The 20409-nt window shown below is 37.9% G+C and overlaps 2 protein-coding genes across 2 annotated transcripts in view; both read right to left on the bottom strand.

Annotated features, from left to right (window-relative positions):
• The window catches only part of LOC137404859 (uncharacterized), a 53974-nt gene that overhangs the window by 12245 nt on the left and 21320 nt on the right, over nucleotides 1-20409 (bottom strand). The window lies entirely within an intron of this gene.
• On the bottom strand, nucleotides 9086-20140 carry LOC137404477 (caspase-6-like). Its single transcript, XM_068090697.1, has 4 exons — nucleotides 20017-20140; nucleotides 19193-19357; nucleotides 18414-18526; nucleotides 9086-11088 (listed from the first exon to the last, which is right to left on the bottom strand). Exons 1-4 carry the CDS (start codon nucleotides 20060-20062, stop codon nucleotides 10936-10938), a joined length of 477 nt encoding a protein of 158 aa, XP_067946798.1. The 5' UTR covers nucleotides 20063-20140; the 3' UTR covers nucleotides 9086-10935.

Here is a 20409-nt window from a genome sequence, read left to right as displayed (position 1 = left end):
AACTACTGAATGTTTAGAAAGATTTTATAGTTTGAAGATAAAACATAGATATCCTTCTCATAGAGTTATTTTCCCACAAGTCAGCCAATAACATTTGATTATTAATATTCATAGGATACTTCTCAGCGTCAGCTGTGTAATACGCCACTGCAGGCTAATACAGCTTCAAACCTGGCTGATCTTGTAAATTGTGCCAAACACAATAATTGTAGCATTATATATATACATGTATATATTTTTTTAAATATGCAGTCATCCTGATAGCTTTCTGAGAGCTCTGTCACTTATTTTCTTGTGGTTCACCAATGAGCCTATCATCAAAACCATATCAAGCTAAGAGCGTCAGGTCGAAGTAACGGACTGAAGAAGAATAATAGGCTTTAAATTTGCAAACACTTCGTTATTGATGACGATTGGCAAACATAAGAATACTAGTGAAGTACTGAGGCTCACTGTTGGTCTCATATACTTAACACAACTGTACCAGGGAGTGATTAGGAAGGTGTGAACTGTACCAGGAAGTGATTAGGTAGGTGTTCACTGTACCAGGAAGTGGTTAGGTAGGTGTTAATTGTACCAGGAAGTGATTAGGAAGGTGTGAACTGTACCAGGAAGTGATTAGGTAGGTGTTAACTGTACCAGGAAGTGATTACGTAGATGTTAACTGTACCAGGAAGTGGTTAGGTAGGTGTTAGCTGTACCAGGGAGTGATTAGGTAGGTGTTAACTGTACCAGGGAGTGGTTAGGTAGGTGTTAGCTGTACCAGGGAGTGATTAGGTAGGTGTTAACTGTACCAGGGAGTGATTAGGTACGTGCTAACTGTACCAGGGAGTGATTAGGTACGTGCTAACTGTACCAGGAAGTGATTAGGTAGGTGTTAACTGTACCAGGAAGTGATTAGGTAGGTGTTAACTGTACCAGGGAGTGATTAGGTAGGTGTTAACTGTACCAGGGAGTGGTTAGGTAGGTGTTAACTGTACCAGGAAGTGATTAGGTAGGTGTTAACTGTACCAGGGAGTGATTAGGTAGGTGTTAACTGTGCCAGGGAGTGGTTAGGTAGGTGTTAACTGTACCAGGAAGTGATTAGGTAGGTGTTAACTGTACCAGGGAGTGGTTAGGTAGGTGTTAACTGTACCAGGAAGTGATTAGGTAGGTGTTAACTGTACCAGGGAGTGATTAGGTAGGTGTTAACTGTACCAGGAAGTGGTTAGGTAGGTGTTAGCTGTATCAGGGAGTGATTAGGTAGGTGTTAGCTGTATCAGGAAGTGCTGACAAAAGGATGTTGGGTTAAAGTTCCAATGAGATTTCATCCAAGAATTTGTATAAAATAATAGAAATGTAGTGTGCTAGCAGGTGGAAGTATTGTAAAGGAAAGTATGCAGAGATTGCTGATTAGGTAGGTGTTAACAGGTATCAGGAAGTGCTGACAAATCACATCAAAAATATAATAGAAAATGCTATAAATCTTCCTTGTATATATTTCGATATTTACACACATTTCTTTATTAATCTAATTGAGATTAAATTTTAAATTAAAATTTTTAATTAAATTTTAAAATAACATTTCAATCAATTTAGTTCACATTGAAATGTAAATTAAGGTTGCAAGGTAAAGTGACACTGTTTTAACCAGCACTAGTGGTAAAGGAAAATAGTGGAAGGGCTAAAAATAATGATGAAACATATTACTAAGAAATAATCAGATATTTTATCCAAACTATAAAATGGCAGTCAGCAAATTTGGTCTCCATGCTGACCATACTCTTTCATATACCACTTTATCTTACCAGTGGGTTTTGAAGACCTATCTTTTTTACTGCGTGTGCCTTTGAGTTTCTTACACTTGCGTTTTGGCATAACTCCTGAATGACTGCAGCTAAATGTAAAAAGTCAATATATTAAGAATCAAACTTGACAGATCACAGACTCCACAAAAAAGCACACGTTAAGACAATTTGGGCAATTTTAAACATCAGAGGGTGTAAATTTTTAGAAATCCATTTTATAATTAACGGCTTGCTGCACAAATGTGCCATCGTATATTTACTATCTAAGATAGAGGACAACTCTAAAGGTAGAAACAATTCTCATGTGGCATTGAGTATTTTGAATGTTTGTTTTTTCTGGTATACTTTTCACAATTTAACAACAGGTCAAATTACCCATGAACTACTTAAGATGGTTCTAGAATTTACCAGAAAGAAGCTTTATAACTTTAGGTGAGTAGTACATTCAGTTGATAGTTGTTTGGTGATCAGAAAAGGCTCTCAGACTAGATAATAATAGTCATATATTGTAATTGACAGAGTCAGCGCTATGTATTGTTAATTTGACACTTGTCCAAAATATTCAGCATCCTGCCTATTTTAACATAACATTACATGTTCTAGAGGGTTAATCCTTATAATATATGCGATGGGAAAACATTGTAACACATTGCAACATATTGTAATATATGTAACACATTGTAACATATGTAACATATTGTAACATATATAACATATTGTAACATATTGAAACATATGTAACACATTGTAACATATTGTAACATATATGACACATGGAACGTATTGTAACACCTGTAACATATTGAAACATATGTAACATATTGTAACATATTAAAATATATATAACATATATAACATATTGTAACATATATAACATATTGTAACATATATAACATATTGTAACGTATATAACATATTGTAATGTATGTAACACATATAACATATAGTAACATATTGTAATCTATGTAACATATATAACATACGTAACATATTGTAACACATGTGATGAAAAGGAAACTGTGACAACCAGTTATTAAGTAGTAAATAACGTAATAAAGTATTAAATAGGCAGCATTGAAAGGTAGAGCAAGCAGCTTTAGGCTATAAAACAGTAGAGTATTGACATTCCCTACAGACCAATCAGTAATTAAACTAGTCCTAACACCTAATACTGATATTCTTGAACAATTTACAAACTAAGGCTAGACCAGCAAAACATGTGATGATCACAAATGTACGCTTACATCTATGAGTTTGTAAACTATGTTAACCACAGATATGAGTGTTATATTATGGGATTTGTTAGGCTCAGACTATATTGGCCTCTGAGCTCACAGGTGGTCTTGGCTCACAAACAGTACAGGTGGTCTTGGCAATTAGGGGAGTTAATAAAACTGGATAAAGCTAGCGAATAAAGCTAGTGGGTAAAACTAGTAGATTAGGTAGTATAAGGCAGTGTGGGGAGTATATAAGGAAGTGTAACTAAAGATGTGGTCTTTTATTCGCATCAATACATGTAAGTCTATTAATTTATACAACAATGAGACGGTGAGAGTTCCTCAGAGAATCTACACAAATGAGATTTGAAATAAGTAACAGCCCAGCACTTGGTAAGTTATTCTGAGCTCTGTTTGATAAATTATAGTAGAGAGTTACTTACTAAATTGTTACTGTAACACGCCAAACTAGTTTAAGTTATGAACAGAGATTTGCAACCAGATCATACCATAAGAAGATATTTCTGCCAGGTTTCTCCCAGATATTAGAACGGCTGCTTTCACAAGCTGTAAGTGTCTGACTCCCCTTAGTTACACTCCCAACAATTAAACAAGCCAAGGTCAAAGATATGAGCCGCAGCTTGTTAATCATACGAGAGTAGGTATTCAAACAGACAAAGAAACTAAAAACCAGTCTTATAGCAGTCAAATCAATAGAATTACTAAAGGCCTGTGCGGTTCGCGCTCATTCAAATCATTCATACTATCGGCGCTCATTCAAATCAAGGTTTAGCCAATGATATACAGCCCCCCTCATGGGGGCTGTATATCATTGGTTTATCTGTGCGATGGACCAAAATGACTATCTGTTTTGACATCATCACCAATAATAAGTTGTGCACACTAGGAGAGACTGTCAGTGACCACTAACCAACAATCAATATAAATTCAGAACTTGCATTCCTGATATCGAGAGCCTTCTGTTACACTAACATAGATCTTCTGGCATACACCACGAGCCTAGTTATCTACCATGCTTGCCGAATGACATTGACCTTCACAATGGTTGAAATTGGAACCGATGCTACAAAAACAGCCAATCAAGATGCTAACGGATGAATTACTCGGTGTTGAAGTTCAACAAGTTGAAAGTCCATCTCATCGTCATTAGCAATGATGAAGTTGGGCGCTCATTGTAAAATGATGTCATAACAGCTAATCGTTGCGGTCCATCAAACAGCTATACATCGATTGGAGCAATAATTTGCATAGGCCTTCCTAACAAACAAAGTAGGAAAGATTGAATTTTAGAAAATCTGATTAAAACTAGCTGCTGAGATAAAGTTGACCGCGCACCAATTGTGAGCCAAAACCACCTAGTTCATCAGAAAATCGACTTTCCCCAATTTCTCTCAACAGCTTTTGCTGTATGAATTTGATATTGAAAAATAGATAGATTCAGTACATAGGTTACACCAATTATTTTAGAGACTTCTAGTGCACTATGTACTTCTGGTGTAATGGTAACACTCAATTTACTAGTGGTACCTAATGTACTGGAGACACCAAGTGTACTAACAACTTCAGTGTGTTATAGTGATGACAGGTGTAATAGTAACACCTAGTACATATATGACATCAAGTGCACTAATGAAACCGATTGTATTTGTGACATCCAGTGTAATAGTGACACTGAACTAGTGGCTACTAGTGTAATAGTAGCACCTAATACAGCCAGTGTACCAGTGATCCCAAGTGCACTAATGACACCCAGAGTATTAATGACACCCAGTACTAATAACAACCAGTGCACTAACAAATCCTTGTTACACACAGCTGAAAACTATTTTTTGCACAAATAAAGTATTGATAGGCATCTGTAATGCAATGTTTATGAGTCGTGTTGAAACAAACAGAGAGTAGACGATAGAGATTGATCTGATGCATCAACGAATGGCTTGAATAGTTATTATGATCTCAACACAATTTTAATGTTTTCCAGTACACGCTAGTTGTGTACAAGATGAGCTTTAGAAGGCTGATGACAGCAGAGCATCACACATACAGCTATTTATATATGTAATTGGCCAAAGGCACTCCCACTAATAACATATACACGAAAGTCACTAGTATAAATTGAAGTTGTTCATAAAACGTTTCATATCATTTTTTCTAAACCCTTTTTTTAAAGCTCAATATCACAAACTAGAACTATCTTTGTACTTACTTTCATCATTTAAAGCATATATAAAATTAAACAGACACTCATAAAACAGCTAATTTTGACAAGAACTTTAGATCCCAATACTGTATTGACTGACTAAACAGCATATGTGGAGCATACAACTCCAAGATGTTCATACCTAAAAATTGTATGATTTGCTGGTTCTTTGAAACCTACTAAGAATGTAAAAGTTCTATTTGTGCTACTTGAGTATTAGTCAAAGTACATGGTAGAAAATACACAGCAATGTTATTTAAGCTAAAGTTTATACATAGTATTTGTTATTAAATGTTCATCTAACTTGTGCACTGGTAATCAAGTAATGAAATTACTCTGGGTTATAAAGAATCGTCCATCAGTAGACATAATCTCATATTCAACCTGTTTGTGTCAAGTCTTTTTGTCTCCACTTGATGGATTCTGCTCTTTCACTCTGCTGTTCTTCCTTTAGTAATATTGTAAAATCTGAGAATTGTCCTCCTTCAGTATAGGTAGAGATAACTCTGAAATAAAATGAAACGGCTGAAGAGCTTCTGCAAATGTACAACTTAGTGTGCCATTTTTTGAAATTTGTAAAAAACTAGCTTTGTTTGTCAAAAGAGTCCAAAAGATTAGCTATGTGAAAATACTAAACTGTACCAGGGCATATATTGGTGACAAATACTGATGACTTTTAATTAGTTTATTATTTGAAGACTAATTAGAAAATACTGGTATTGCTTGCTGCCACAACCTTTACTATAATAAGAGCCGTGTCTGTCCATTTTTCCAATTGTCTGAAGACACGGTGAAAGCGTTCAGAAAAAAGATTGCGCCATGCAGGACTTGAACCCAAATATCCCTAATGCAGCCAAGCAATCTGTCGACTGCACCACTTGATCACCTTGCACCAATGTAGAATACTTATGCACATAGTTATTACTCATGATGATTCCACGCAGCGCTTGGGACTACCAGCACACTAGTAGTTTGCAAAAGCCAAATGGTTTTTATACGATCAACTTCTAGGACTGCTCTGTGCGGTTTTCTTTGTACACATCAAGCGATTGATAACAGCTGACTTTGCTTTGTTGGGTAATGAAACAAAAGTTGACACAAAGCGTAGAGAGACCCCTCTAACTTCCAACGATACTTTAATCTTCCTTACCAAAGCATATCAATTTGTTAGTTGTAATGCTTAGTGTTAAGTCATAAAAGTCGTCTGTAAATTGCCAGATTATCTATCAAATCATAGAATACGCTAAACTATATCATATTATCAGTAAATATGGTTGCAAAAATAAACAACACTGCATGATTGATCCACCCTAATTTGGAAAGATATATACAGTAGAGGCTCCTATAACATAGGCTTCACTGAACGAAAATAATTTATATAAGAGCTTTTCCTTTGTACTGCATAAGAAACTTTAATACAATCTAAGGTGGAAAGTAGGTGAAAGGTTTGCAAAGCAATTTGATTAACGTGAATCCCATAGTCACCCTTCAAAATATCGTTTTCTCTCTTTTCATACTTAGGAGGCAACATAACCTATAGGAGTATTTTTCTTAGTTCCCTAGCATCACATGTACGAATAGAGTAAAGAGAAGAAGTGGCTGCACAACTATTCAGAATTATTTAAGTGAAGTCAATTGGAGCAGGTGTTGGAATGCCGCTCTATCAGCCTGAATGTCACGAGTTGGAGTCTAGCTGAAAAGCATCTTTTATTCTAGAATCTCACCCTGCCTTTGAACCAATGGACAGACAGACACCCGATGACCCGGTTGCAATTTTATGGAGTTGTACGCCTGCCTATACGACTCCGGGAGGTAAAAAGCAAGGAGGTCGCTAGGTTGAGCCCCATCAATGAGAAGGCCATTCTTGAAATGCCTTTCTTCGTGGCTCACCGGTGTGTTATGAAGCTTGAGAAGCTCGTGATAATTTCAGACAGTCGACCCCTTTGTACGGACAAACATTGGCAATTGTTACCTGGCGACGGGCAAGTGGTACAAGAGAAGGTAATACTGGCTAGGACCAAGAAAAAAGAGACCCCAACCGAAATAAGGGCTGAGCTGGAGTTACTGAAACAAAGGCCTGAGGACCCAGAGTTTAACCAAGAACACGGGTCCTAGCTAAAAGAGCAGCTGCAAAGTGAACAGAAGGAATAATGAAAGCGCAATGTTCTAAAAGAGGCAGCTAAGCCCGCGAGTCCCTCGCTGGTCCAACCCTCGAGGCCGGGCCAAACGGCACTTGATGTCCCTTGGCAAAGCTCTCGACCATCTGACCAATAGTTTAAATTGTGTGTGTATTTGTCTCAGTAAAATAAATAAAATCTTTTGTATATATGCTCATAAAAACTGATGCTGACTAAAAATACATAAATAAAAATAAAAACGTGAAACCATAAAAATCATATTACTTGGTAAAAATGTGATTAAGATATGATAGGCTATACACATAGATCTAAAACGATGTTTGCATAGGTTCACTCTAAATTTTATTGTAGACAGGCGTTCTGAGGATAGTTTTGGCAAAACAAAGATTGGTGCGGCTTCTGATCTGGTTTGAGCTTTTTATGGCTAGGCGGCAGTCATATAGCGGTTGGACAGACTGCAACTCTGAAACGTCGCTAAGTTTCCTAGCTGATTTTACTACCCTTTGTAATAACCTCTTAGAGTCATTGGTGAGATGGGCGGATTGGATGTTGGTGTTGCCCTAACACAACGGCAGGGATGGAGAGCGTTTTGGCCAGGCTGCTATTGTAAGCAACTCTCTAATGACGGAGAAACTCATGTCGAGTCACACCTGGTTGGCGCTCTGTCCTCTATCAATCAATCAGGAACAGACCTACAGAAGTCTGTAGTGGGAGGCCGGAAACGTCGACCCTATTATGACTGGCCATCCCACTGCTGAAGAGTAATTAGGAACGCTGATGTCCCTAATTGGAGAAGTTTGGCTAACACTTGGTGCATTGTTGCGTTGTTGCTTGACGATCTTGTGGACAGTAAAGGGAGCCGCTGTTTCCTTTACAATTTGTTAATTTCTATACTGTTGATGTATTCCTACGTAGTCATAGTTACACTTATAACCTCATCACCTCAACACAGCTACTTACAGTATATACACAGTTGCTTAAAAACAAAATGCAAAAGATTATTAATAAGTTGAAAAAATCAATAATATAAGTAGCAACTTTTTTGTGGATTTCTGCCCTTTTTATAATGTGGTTTAAACAGCCTGCAGAGTATTTTAGTCGCATACAAGTAGTGAATAACCAGTACATGGTTACGTCAATAACAAATCGGTATTTTGACAGTCTGTGCTGCTTCGTCTTAGGTTGTCAGGCTATTTGCCAGGCTAATAGCAAGTGACAGGCAACTCTCATAGTTTATAACCTGATTTTTAATACCCAGGCAACGTCAGATAGCACAGCTAGTATTATATATAACAACCCTCTTGTATATGACTAAAGAACACACTGTCTGAATTGCGGTCCTTTTTATCGTAATGTAAACAGTCTGCAGAATATGTTTGGTTGCATACAAGTAGTGAATAACCAGTACATAATTATATCAATAACAAATCAGTATGTTGATAGTATGTGCTGCTTTGTTCTGAGTTGTGTCAACCTATCTGACATTGACAAATATGCGGTTATGAAACTAGGGCTAAAGATTATAAAAAATCCCATGAAGCAATGAATGAATGGAAGCAAGTGATTAGTTGTACTAGTAAAATGTTTTAAGGAGATATACCTTGTGCTGCAAGCCTCTAAAAAGGCTTGCAGAACAAGGTTACTTCTAATGTGATTATTGAATAACCAAGTCTTTTGCCTTTTGTTAAAATACATAATTCTCCTATATATATCGATGGGAGTTGATTATGAAAATGAGTTTATTGAAGAAAATAGTATAGCAGATGCTCTTAAACACATCAATGAGACAAAATAAGGGATATTTTGAGAAGCCAGGCAACACAGAAAATCAGAAGATACACTTGTCATCTGGTCAAAAGGTTAAAACAGACCACTTAAAATATTATAATTAAGAACATATTCATATACAGTAGACGCTACCACAATGTAAATCATATGTAAGGGGAACAGTTACCGAAAATTCAAATATGTTCATAAAATACCGATTTTATTGAATTTTCAAAAATAAATTACATGATTTGTGGGTGTTTTGGCGAGGCTTTTATCCAACCAAAGGGGTAACGAAGAAATGAGAGACCACAAAGAGTGAAAAACTTGACCATCGTATTAGCCCACCTCGCCAATGAAACAAGACTGCCACCTGTGATAATATGTACATTTTTAGCGTAAAAGCCAAATGCCGCAATGCAGATTTCTGTCAGGAATTCAAGTACGAGAAGAATGATGGATGGATGATAGTGGATGTGTCAAATGGAATGCAAAAGTGTTGGTGTCTCTCATAATATTTAAATTGATAGATCGACATTCGAACACCTGACCATTCAACCGTCTTTATGTATTTCAGAATGATTATGCGATTATCCTCTGTGCTTCAATACACCTGACGACCTTTTACGAAACACTAGATTGGCAGTGTACTAGTATACATAACGGAGATGCCCATATGTGCCGTTTTTTCTCCCAAGTAGGCCTACAGCCTGAAATAACAATGTTTTAAGGTTAACTACGAGACTATAAGAAATCAGCTTTGGGACAAATCAAATAGTTTACAAAAACTCTTTAAAGGTTGACTTGCAATAAAATTCACATTACTGTTATTTGGTATCAAAAGATTCACCATGTCTTACTCTGATATGTTGTAGGTGCAAAAGACGTGGGAATGTGATTACAAGCTCTTAAAAGCTATAAAACGAACAGTTAATCGCAGCCACAAAGACCGCCGTAGTTTGGATTCGCTTTCCAAAACAGCTCAAATATGACGGAGTTGTTACAGGATGGTTTCTGTTTACACTTTCATGCAACCTCATTCATCGAAATATTTTCACAAATATACTTCACACATTCAATAAAACCATGTCTATCGTTTTTACGCATCTGTTTTATCGCCATTGTAATGCTGTCACTTTTAGCAGTGATATCTTATAACTTACCGTAAAAAATCGTTAAACTTTTGAACCGCAGCTCGAAGGAGTATATATCATTGTCTGATAATCATGACGAGCCTGTTGGTTACCTGTGATAATCAAAAAGAGCTGTAAAAATTATTTGCGAAGTATTGGGTCACGTGATCAGATTACGACTTGACGATTGAATAATGCCGAAAGAAAACTGTAAAGTAGTGAGCATCTATATTTGATACGGGGTCTTCGGTAAAACCCGAAGTGTTTCTCATAAACTAGTGCTACGATAAGATTTACATTGAGCTTTTTATTGGCCTTTCAATTCACGTGAGAACATATGTGACAAGACGATAACCAAACTGGAATGACCATGTCAGATAAATAAACAGATTCCAATCTACGGTGGCTTTTCGTTTTTGAGCTTTTAAGAGCTGGTAATCACATTTCCACGTATTTGACACCTACAACACAACAGAGTAAGACATGGTGAATCTTTTGATACCAAATAACTGTAATGTGAAATTTGTTGCAAGTCAACCTTGAAGATATGTGTAATTTACTTTATAGTAGGTATACGTTATAGGAGCATCTACTGTACGTTGAAAGCTGTCTACTATATACAATAATTCCTGTGCAAAAGCTTGTGATAAGATAGCCAATCAGAAAAGTGTTCTATTGTCTTTCAGTTGGCGGAGGAGTGTAGCCAGGAAATAGGTAGAGCTTTTTACCATCAGTTGGCCAACACATCAGGGTGGGCTGCTGTCTGCTTACTCTTGGATATCTGTTGTTAACCTCTATGCTTTTTGCTCTGACCTTCTTTGCTATCTACAAGGTGAAGCTTACTTTAGTGTACCCAATAAAAGCCCTGCTTCAGTTGCAGAAGTACTATGGTAGACAGCCGAGCATGTTTGTGAAGGGGCATACGTTCCTGATGGTTGGACATGCATGTGGTGGAACTGATAGAGTTCTTACACCGAGTTGAGAGTTTGAGCAGATATGCCGGGGTAGCTAATACTGCTGATAGATTAAGGTTTGCTTTAATAGTGGCAGTCGATGAGCAGAGAGAGAGAAAGATGAGTAGAGACTAGATGAAGAATGCTAATTTGACATGGAATATGTTGAATGATGCATTGAGGACTCAAAAGGTGGTGAATAACTCAGGCAGGTTCTTGAGAGTGGAGAGTAGAGGTGGTGACTTAAAAAGAGAGACTAAGAAGGGAGTCAAAGAAAAGCAGTCAGGCATAGTACCCAAGGGGTGGTGATGGGTGACATGATTTGGGAGGTATGTATTCTCATAAAGGTAGTTCTAGAGACAGTAGGAAGTTTTATGGAGATGACCGTGTAAATCGTCATTTTAGTAGGTATGGGACAAGGAGTTGAGAGTATAGTAAGGATAGGGACAGTAGGAGGAATAAAGACGATATGTTAGTAGATATGGAGCAAGGAGTTGAGAGTATAGTAAGGATAGGGACAGTAGGAGGTATAAAGACAATATGTTAGAAGGTAGGGGGCAAGGAGTTGAGAGTATAGTAAGGACAGAGACAGTAGGAGGAATGAAGACAATATGTTAGTAGATATGGCGCAAGGAGTTGAGAGTATAGTAAGGACAGAGACAGTAGGAGGTATGAAGACAATATGTTATTAGATATGGAGCAAGAAGTTGAGAGCATAGTAAGGACAGGGACAGTAGGAGGTATGAAGACAATATGTTAGTAGATATGGGGCAAAGAGTTGAGAGTATAGTAAGGATAGGAACAGTATGAGGAAAAAAGACAATACGTTAGTAGGTATGGAGCAAGCAGTTGAAAGCATAGTAAGGACAGGGACAGTAGGAGGAATAAAGACAATATGTTAGTAGATATGGGGCAAGGAGTTGAGAGTATAGTAAGGATAGGGACAGTAGGAGGAATAAAGACAATATGTTAGTAGATATGGAGCAAGGAGTTGAGAGTATAGCAAGGACAGAGACAGTAGGAGGAATGAAGACAATATGTTAGTAGATATGGAGCAAGGAGTTGAGAGTATAGTAAGGACAGAGACAGTAGGAGGTATGAAGACAATATGTTATTAGATATGGAGCAAGAAGTTGAGAGCATAGTAAGGACAGGGACAGTAGGAGGTATGAAGACAATATGTTAGTAGATATGGGGCAAAGAGTTGAGAGTATAGTAAGGATAGGAACAGTAGGAGGAAAAAAGACAATACATTAGTAGGTATGGAGCAAGCAGTTGAAAGCATAGTAAGGACAGGGACAGTAGGAGGAATAAAGACAATATGTTAGTAGGTATGGGGCAAGGAGTTGAGAGTATAGTAAGGACAGGGACAGTAGGAGGAATAAAGACAATATGTTAGAAGGTAGGGGGCAAGGAGTTGAGAGTATAGTAAGGACAGAGACAGGAGGAGGTATGAAGACAATATGTTAGTAGATATGGAGCAAGAAGTTGAGAGTATAGTAAGGACAGAGACAGTAGGAGGTATGAAGACAATATGTTATTAGATATGGAGCAAGAAGTTGAGAGCATAGTAAGGACAGGGACAGTAGGAGGTATGAAGACAATATGTTAGTAGATATGGGGCAAAGAGTTGAGAGTATAGTAAGGATAGGAACAGTAGGAGGAAAAAAGACAATACATTAGTAGGTATGGAGCAAGCAGTTGAAAGCATAGTAAGGACAGGGACAGTAGGAGGAATAAAGACAATATGTTAGTAGATATGGGGCAAGGAGTTGAGAGTATAGTAAGGATAGGGACAGTAGGAGGAATAAAGACAATATGTTAGTAGATATGGGGCAAGGAGTTGAGAGTATAGTAAGGATAGGGACAGTAGGAGGAATAAAGACAATATGTTAGTAGGTATGGGGCAAGGAGTTGAGAGTATAGTAAGGACAGGGACAGTAGGAGGAATAAAGACAATATGTTAGTAGATATGGGGCAAGGAGTTGAGAGTATAGTAAGGACAGGGACAGTAGGAGGAATAAAGACAATATGTTAGTAGATATGGAGCAAGGAGTTGAGAGTATAGTAAGGATAGGGACAGTAGGAGGAATAAAGACAATATGTTAGTAGATATGGGGCAAGAAGTTGAGAGCATAGTAAGGACAGGGACAGTAGGAGGTATGAAGACAATATGTTAGTAGATATGGAGCAAGGAGTTGAGAGTATAGTAAGGACAGGGACAGTAGGAGGAATAAAGACAATATGTTAGTAGATATGGGGCAAGGAATTGAGAGTATAGTAAGGACAGGGACAGTAGGAGGAATAAAGACAATATGTTAGTAGATATGGAGCAAGGAGTTGAGAGTATAGTAAGGATAGGGACAGTAGGAGGAATAAAGACAATATGTTAGTAGGTATGGGGCAAGGAGTTGAGAGTATAGTAAGGACAGGGACAGTAGGAGGAATAAAGACAATATGTTAGTAGGTATGGGGCAAGGAGTTGAGAGTATAGTAAGGACAGGGACAGTAGGAGGAATAAAGACAATATGTTAGAAGGTAGGGGGCAAGGAGTTGAGAGTATAGTAAGGACAGAGACAGGAGGAGGTATGAAGACAATATGTTAGTAGATATGGAGCAAGAAGTTGAGAGCATAGTAAGGACAGGGACAGTAGGAGGTATGAAGACAATATGTTAGTAGATATGGGGCAAAGAGTTGAGAGTATAGTAAGGATAGGAACAGTAGGAGGAATAAAGACAATACGTTAGTAGGTATGGAGCAAGTAGTTGAGAGCATAGCAAGGACAGGGACAGTAGGAGGTATGAAGACAATATGTTAGTAGATATGGAGCAAGGAGTTGAGAGTATAATAAGGACAGAGACAGTAGGAGGAATAAAGACAATATGTTAGTAGGTATGGAGCAAGGAGTTGAGAGCATAGTAAGGACAGGGACAGTAGAAGGTATAAAGACAATATGTTAGTAGGTATGGGGCAAGAATTAGAGAGTATAGTAAGGACAGGGACAGTAGGAGGAATAAAGACAATACGTTAGTAGGTATGGGGCAAGGAGTTGAGAGCATAGTAAGGATAGGGACAGTAGGAGGTACGAAGACAATATGTTAGTAGGTATGGAGTAAAGAGTTGAGAGCATAGTAAGGACAGGGACAGTAGGACGTATGAAGACAATATGTTAGTAGGTATGGAGCAAAGAGTTGAGAGCATAGTAAGGACCGGGACAGTAGGAGGTATGAAGACAATATGTTAGTAGATATGGAGCAAGGAGTTGAGAGTATAGTAAGGATAGGGACAGTAAGAGGAATAAAGACAATATGTTAGTAGATATGGGGCAAGGAGTTGAGAGTATAATAAGGATAGGGACAGTAGAAGGTACGAAGACAATATGTTAGAAGGTAGGGGGCAAGGAGTTGAGAGTATAGTATGGACAGGGACAGTAGGAGGTATGAAGACAATATGTTAGTAGATATGGGGCAAGGAGTTGAGAGTATAGTAAGGACAGAGACAGTAGGAGGTATGAAGACAATATGTTAGTAGGTATGGAGCAAGGAGTTGAGAGTATAGTAAGGATAGGAACAGTAGGAGGTATGAAGACAATATGTTAGTAGATATGGGGCAAAGAGTTGAGAGTATAGTAAGGATAGGAACAGTATGAGGAAAAAAGACAATACGTTAGTAGGTATGGAGCAAGCAGTTGAAAGCATAGTAAGGACAGGGACAGTAGGAGGAATAAAGACAATATGTTAGTAGATATGGGGCAAGGAGTTGAGAGTATAGTAAGGATAGGGACAGTAGGAGGAATAAAGACAATATGTTAGTAGATATGGAGCAAGGAGTTGAGAGTATAGCAAGGACAGAGACAGTAGGAGGAATGAAGACAATATGTTAGTAGATATGGAGCAAGGAGTTGAGAGTATAGTAAGGACAGAGACAGTAGGAGGTATGAAGACAATATGTTATTAGATATGGAGCAAGAAGTTGAGAGCATAGTAAGGACAGGGACAGTAGGAGGTATGAAGACAATATGTTAGTAGATATGGGGCAAAGAGTTGAGAGTATAGTAAGGATAGGAACAGTAGGAGGAAAAAAGACAATACATTAGTAGGTATGGAGCAAGCAGTTGAAAGCATAGTAAGGACAGGGACAGTAGGAGGAATAAAGACAATATGTTAGTAGGTATGGGGCAAGGAGTTGAGAGTATAGTAAGGACAGGGACAGTAGGAGGAATAAAGACAATATGTTAGAAGGTAGGGGGCAAGGAGTTGAGAGTATAGTAAGGACAGAGACAGGAGGAGGTATGAAGACAATATGTTAGTAGATATGGAGCAAGAAGTTGAGAGTATAGTAAGGACAGAGACAGTAGGAGGTATGAAGACAATATGTTATTAGATATGGAGCAAGAAGTTGAGAGCATAGTAAGGACAGGGACAGTAGGAGGTATGAAGACAATATGTTAGTAGATATGGGGCAAAGAGTTGAGAGTATAGTAAGGATAGGAACAGTAGGAGGAAAAAAGACAATACATTAGTAGGTATGGAGCAAGCAGTTGAAAGCATAGTAAGGACAGGGACAGTAGGAGGAATAAAGACAATATGTTAGTAGATATGGGGCAAGGAGTTGAGAGTATAGTAAGGATAGGGACAGTAGGAGGAATAAAGACAATATGTTAGTAGATATGGGGCAAGGAGTTGAGAGTATAGTAAGGATAGGGACAGTAGGAGGAATAAAGACAATATGTTAGTAGGTATGGGGCAAGGAGTTGAGAGTATAGTAAGGACAGGGACAGTAGGAGGAATAAAGACAATATGTTAGTAGATATGGGGCAAGGAGTTGAGAGTATAGTAAGGATAGGGACAGTAGGAGGAATAAAGACAATATGTTAGTAGGTATGGGGCAAGGAGTTGAGAGTATAGTAAGGACAGGGACAGTAGGAGGAATAAAGACAATATGTTAGAAGGTAGGGGGCAAGGAGTTGAGAGTATAGTAAGGACAGAGACAGGAGGAGGTATGAAGACAATATGTTAGTAGATATGGAGCAAGAAGTTGAGAGCATAGTAAGGACAGGGACAGTAGGAGGTATGAAGACAATATGTTAGTAGATATGGGGCAAAGAGTTGAGAGTATAGTAAGGATAGGAACAGTAGGAGGAATAAAGACAATACGTTAGTAGGTATGGAGCAAGTAGTTGAGAGCATAGTAAGGACAGGGACAGTAGGAGGTATGAAGACAATATGTTAGTAGATATGGAGCAAGGAGTTGAGAGTATAATAAGGACAGAGACAGTAGGAGGAATAAAGACAATATGTTAGTAGGTATGGGGCAAGGAGTTGAGAGCATAGTAAGGATAGGGACAGTAGGAGGTACGAAGACAATATGTTAGTAGGTATGGAGTAAAGAGTTGAGAGCATAGTAAGGACAGGGACAGTAGGACGTATGAAGACAATATGTTAGTAGGTATGGAGCAAAGAGTTGAGAGCATAGTAAGGACCGGGACAGTAGGAGGTATGAAGACAATATGTTAGTAGATATGGAGCAAGGAGTTGAGAGTATAGTAAGGATAGGGACAGTAAGAGGAATAAAGACAATATGTTAGTAGATATGGGGCAAGGAGTTGAGAGTATAATAAGGATAGGGACAGTAGAAGGTACGAAGACAATATGTTAGAAGGTAGGGGGCAAGGAGTTGAGAGTATAGTATGGACAGGGACAGTAGGAGGTATGAAGACAATATGTTAGTAGATATGGGGCAAGGAGTTGAGAGTATAGTAAGGACAGAGACAGTAGGAGGTATGAAGACAATATGTTAGTAGGTATGGAGCAAGGAGTTGAGAGTATAGTAAGGATAGGAACAGTAGGAGGTATGAAGACAATATGTTAGTAGGTATGGAGCAAGGAGTTGAGAGTATAGTAAGGACAGAGACAGTAGGAGGTATGAAGACTATAGCAAGGAGAGGTATGTCTCTAGACATGGACGAGGTAGTAGAGAAGGTAGTAGAGAGAGAGTTTGCTATAATTGCAAGTGTAATGGTCATGGGATGCGGTGTTGTCCCATCATTAAGTATTTTTCTTATAGGAAGAGTCCACGTAACCTGTGACTGCAGGGACAAGAATAGAGCAGTAAGATACAAAGGGTGAGGTAGCTGAAATAAGCAAGGTGGTAACCTTGACAGCAGCCATGATAGATATGGTAGTCGAGGTAGTAGTAGGGAAAGATAGTCATAAGTAATACTAGGTGAATGCCTGGCATTGCTTGAGTAATAAAAATATTTTTGCCCAGATTTATTTTCTTTGACATATACAACATTTATCATTCTAACTTTTAAATGAAAGTGTTTGTTTATTTCTGCGTGTTTGGCCAATGCGTAACGCAAATATTTGAACGCTCGAGGCATAACTAAAACAGATTGTTGAAAAACATTTCTTATTCTTCAAAATTTAAAACAGATAATTATAGACAGTGGAATTTTTTAAAAACACTTTTTACTTCTTATGCTGCACTTTGTTCAAGATTTAAAACAGATAATAGACAGTGGCAGGTATTGTAGTTGCCACTGGTTAAGTTTCTTTACTCAATGAATTTTAGTAACATATGCTAGTAACTTAGGCTAGTCTAAATATTGACTATATTAAAAGCCGGGTCAGTTCGTCAGAAGCCAGCATTAGGAAAAAATATTGCAAGTAACTGGAACCGAACTCGTACATTCGCATGCACGGATGTGAAGCCAAGCATACTACAACTAAGCCTTGCAATAGGCCTTGGAAGTGAGGCTGGGATAAGGAGAAAATGGCTTGAAAACTAAGGCTTGGAATTGTGCATATAATCGGATATATGATCTCTCATGGCACATGGGACTCAAAGCATGCTAGCATGCTTGCTTTTTAACCAATCGCTATTAACTGGACATACGAGTGACGAACAGACAAAATACCAACGCGTGATTTTATATAATTAGATAAGTAATAGGGGTGTGTCGCCATAAATGGAAGTCTAAACTAGAACTAGTCATCTCCTGAAGTACAAAGTAAGCAGAGTGTTCTTATGGTTTGTTAAATGATAAAACCTACTTTACAGATCTGTGGTGTCTAAGAAGCTGAGAGAAACACTTCAAAGTATAACAATATTCACTAAGATAATGTTTAGTCGGAGGTGAAAAATGAATAATGAGAGTTATTGACACTATTATAGCTATTATTAGGTAGTACCTGCTCCTCAAACAGCCTCTTCACATCCCTATGACAGCTGTGTTTGTAGAAAGCTTCCACAAGGGCTCTTATAAAGAAGGAACCATGAGCATCATGTCTTCCAGAGATATAACCTGTAAATACCAACACAGCAGTAGCTCCATTTACTCACAAGCTGTTACTTACAGAACTAGAGATGCGACTGCACACTACAAACACGACATACATGTACTTGCTGCTAAGTTTGAGAAAACAGAACACTATATGTATATATAAATAGTTTTGTGGATGAACTCATCTCATTATTGTCTAACAACTCTGAGCCGTGGAAAATGAGGAGCCGCAGAGATTGTACAGAAATATCTGTTACCAGTGAAAATGGAGAGACTTTAGATTAAAGATGATTTCCGATACCAAACATTAAAAAGTACAAAAACTATAATTTTAGTGGTCAATTTAAAGCTAAGCAAACCTTTGCATGGCACGAAAATATATAACCTACAGTGATTACAAGCTGAAACGTACTATGTGTAAGTACACAGGGATTGACAGAGAGTCTATAGTCTAAATACATACAGCAATACTTGACACGTTTAGTGTTTAGTTCAACTACTAAACTGTTATATTGAAGGTCCACAGGCTAGCAGATTTTAATTGTTGTGAAAAAAAACCGAAACAACAATAGATGAGAACTTAATCAGATGTAGTACATATCACCTTCTCTGTGTTACAATCCAATTTATAGGTAAGACAATCCCCTACTAAAGACCCTTCAATATATGCATAAGTAGATGATTTACCAGGAAAGCTCGCATTCATGATAAAAAAGTCATCCCCCGCCAAGAAATCAGTTAGGTTAGTGCTTGTAGACTGATAGCTAGATGTGGAAGGAAGGGCAACAGTTGGAGTAGGGTCTGGAGAACTAGAGGAATGAGGGATATCTCCAGATGGTAGATCATAGCTGCCTGCAATAGAACTTCATATGTTACCAGCAGCTGTATAATTACTCTGTGTTGTGGAGGAGGTAACAGTAAGTAATTTAGGTATATCAAGTGAAGATCAGAAATTCAAAATTGATACTAGAGATCCTCAGAGAGTTGTGTGAAGTTGTAGAGTTATGTAGAGTTGGCTGCTCTCACTATACAAACAATGAGTTACAATGAACTTTATCAACTGCCATAGACACATTCAATCAGTGAAACCACATCAATTGATCTGAACTTCTTTCATAACATATCCATTTTTGTTATATGTATTTACCCGAAAAGCAATGTTAGTGTTTTCGTGGAAAGATGAAGATATTTTTTACTCCCTCTTCTAAAGTCAGTAGTTAAATTACCCACAAATCTCAAGCGATTACAGCTATAAAAAACAGACTATCCGTCCTAGATAACCTAGTATTACCAACATGTGTTAAACTTTTCAGTATATTCACTTAATACAAAGATATAATTTATACGATCAATTTGCTACTGCTGCAGGACGTTGACGTATAAGGGAACCATAACCATATGTCAGTAAAATCTGATGGCAGTTGCTGAAGTCAGCAGGTAAAATTTCTCAACTGACAGTAATAGTCTTTGGCTGTATAAATTAAAGTGTAAATAGAGAACTGTCAACCTACCTCCAGAGCAAGCTTGAAAAATAAGTAGCTTGGGTTTCCCTGCCATGCGAGGAAAACACCAAGGAGACAGCAGATTGTATACTGATGTACGAGATATTGCTCGCCGGTCTGTACCAAAGAGATGTGTCTCATTCCCGTGTGTCATGACTACGAGTACAAACATGCCATAGTCTTTGTGATCTTCAACCTCTGTCTCCTCACGTATAACTTTCAGCATCTCCTGTATATATTACATGTACATGAAGTTGACCATCACTCTAACATCTACTCGGCTGTTTATTTTAAGGCTGCTTATGAAGATAAAACAAGTGGTTTTACATTTACTAGCTACTAAAAGCTATGAAACCAGAAAAACTTGATAAAAAAAGCTTAACCATTCAATCTATTATAACT

This window comes from Watersipora subatra, chromosome 9 (genome assembly GCF_963576615.1).
Source record: "Watersipora subatra chromosome 9, tzWatSuba1.1, whole genome shotgun sequence".
Lineage (NCBI taxonomy): Eukaryota > Metazoa > Bryozoa > Gymnolaemata > Cheilostomatida > Watersiporidae > Watersipora > Watersipora subatra.
Note: the sequence above shows the minus strand (reverse complement) of the source record. Positions and strands in the feature narration are given on the sequence as shown.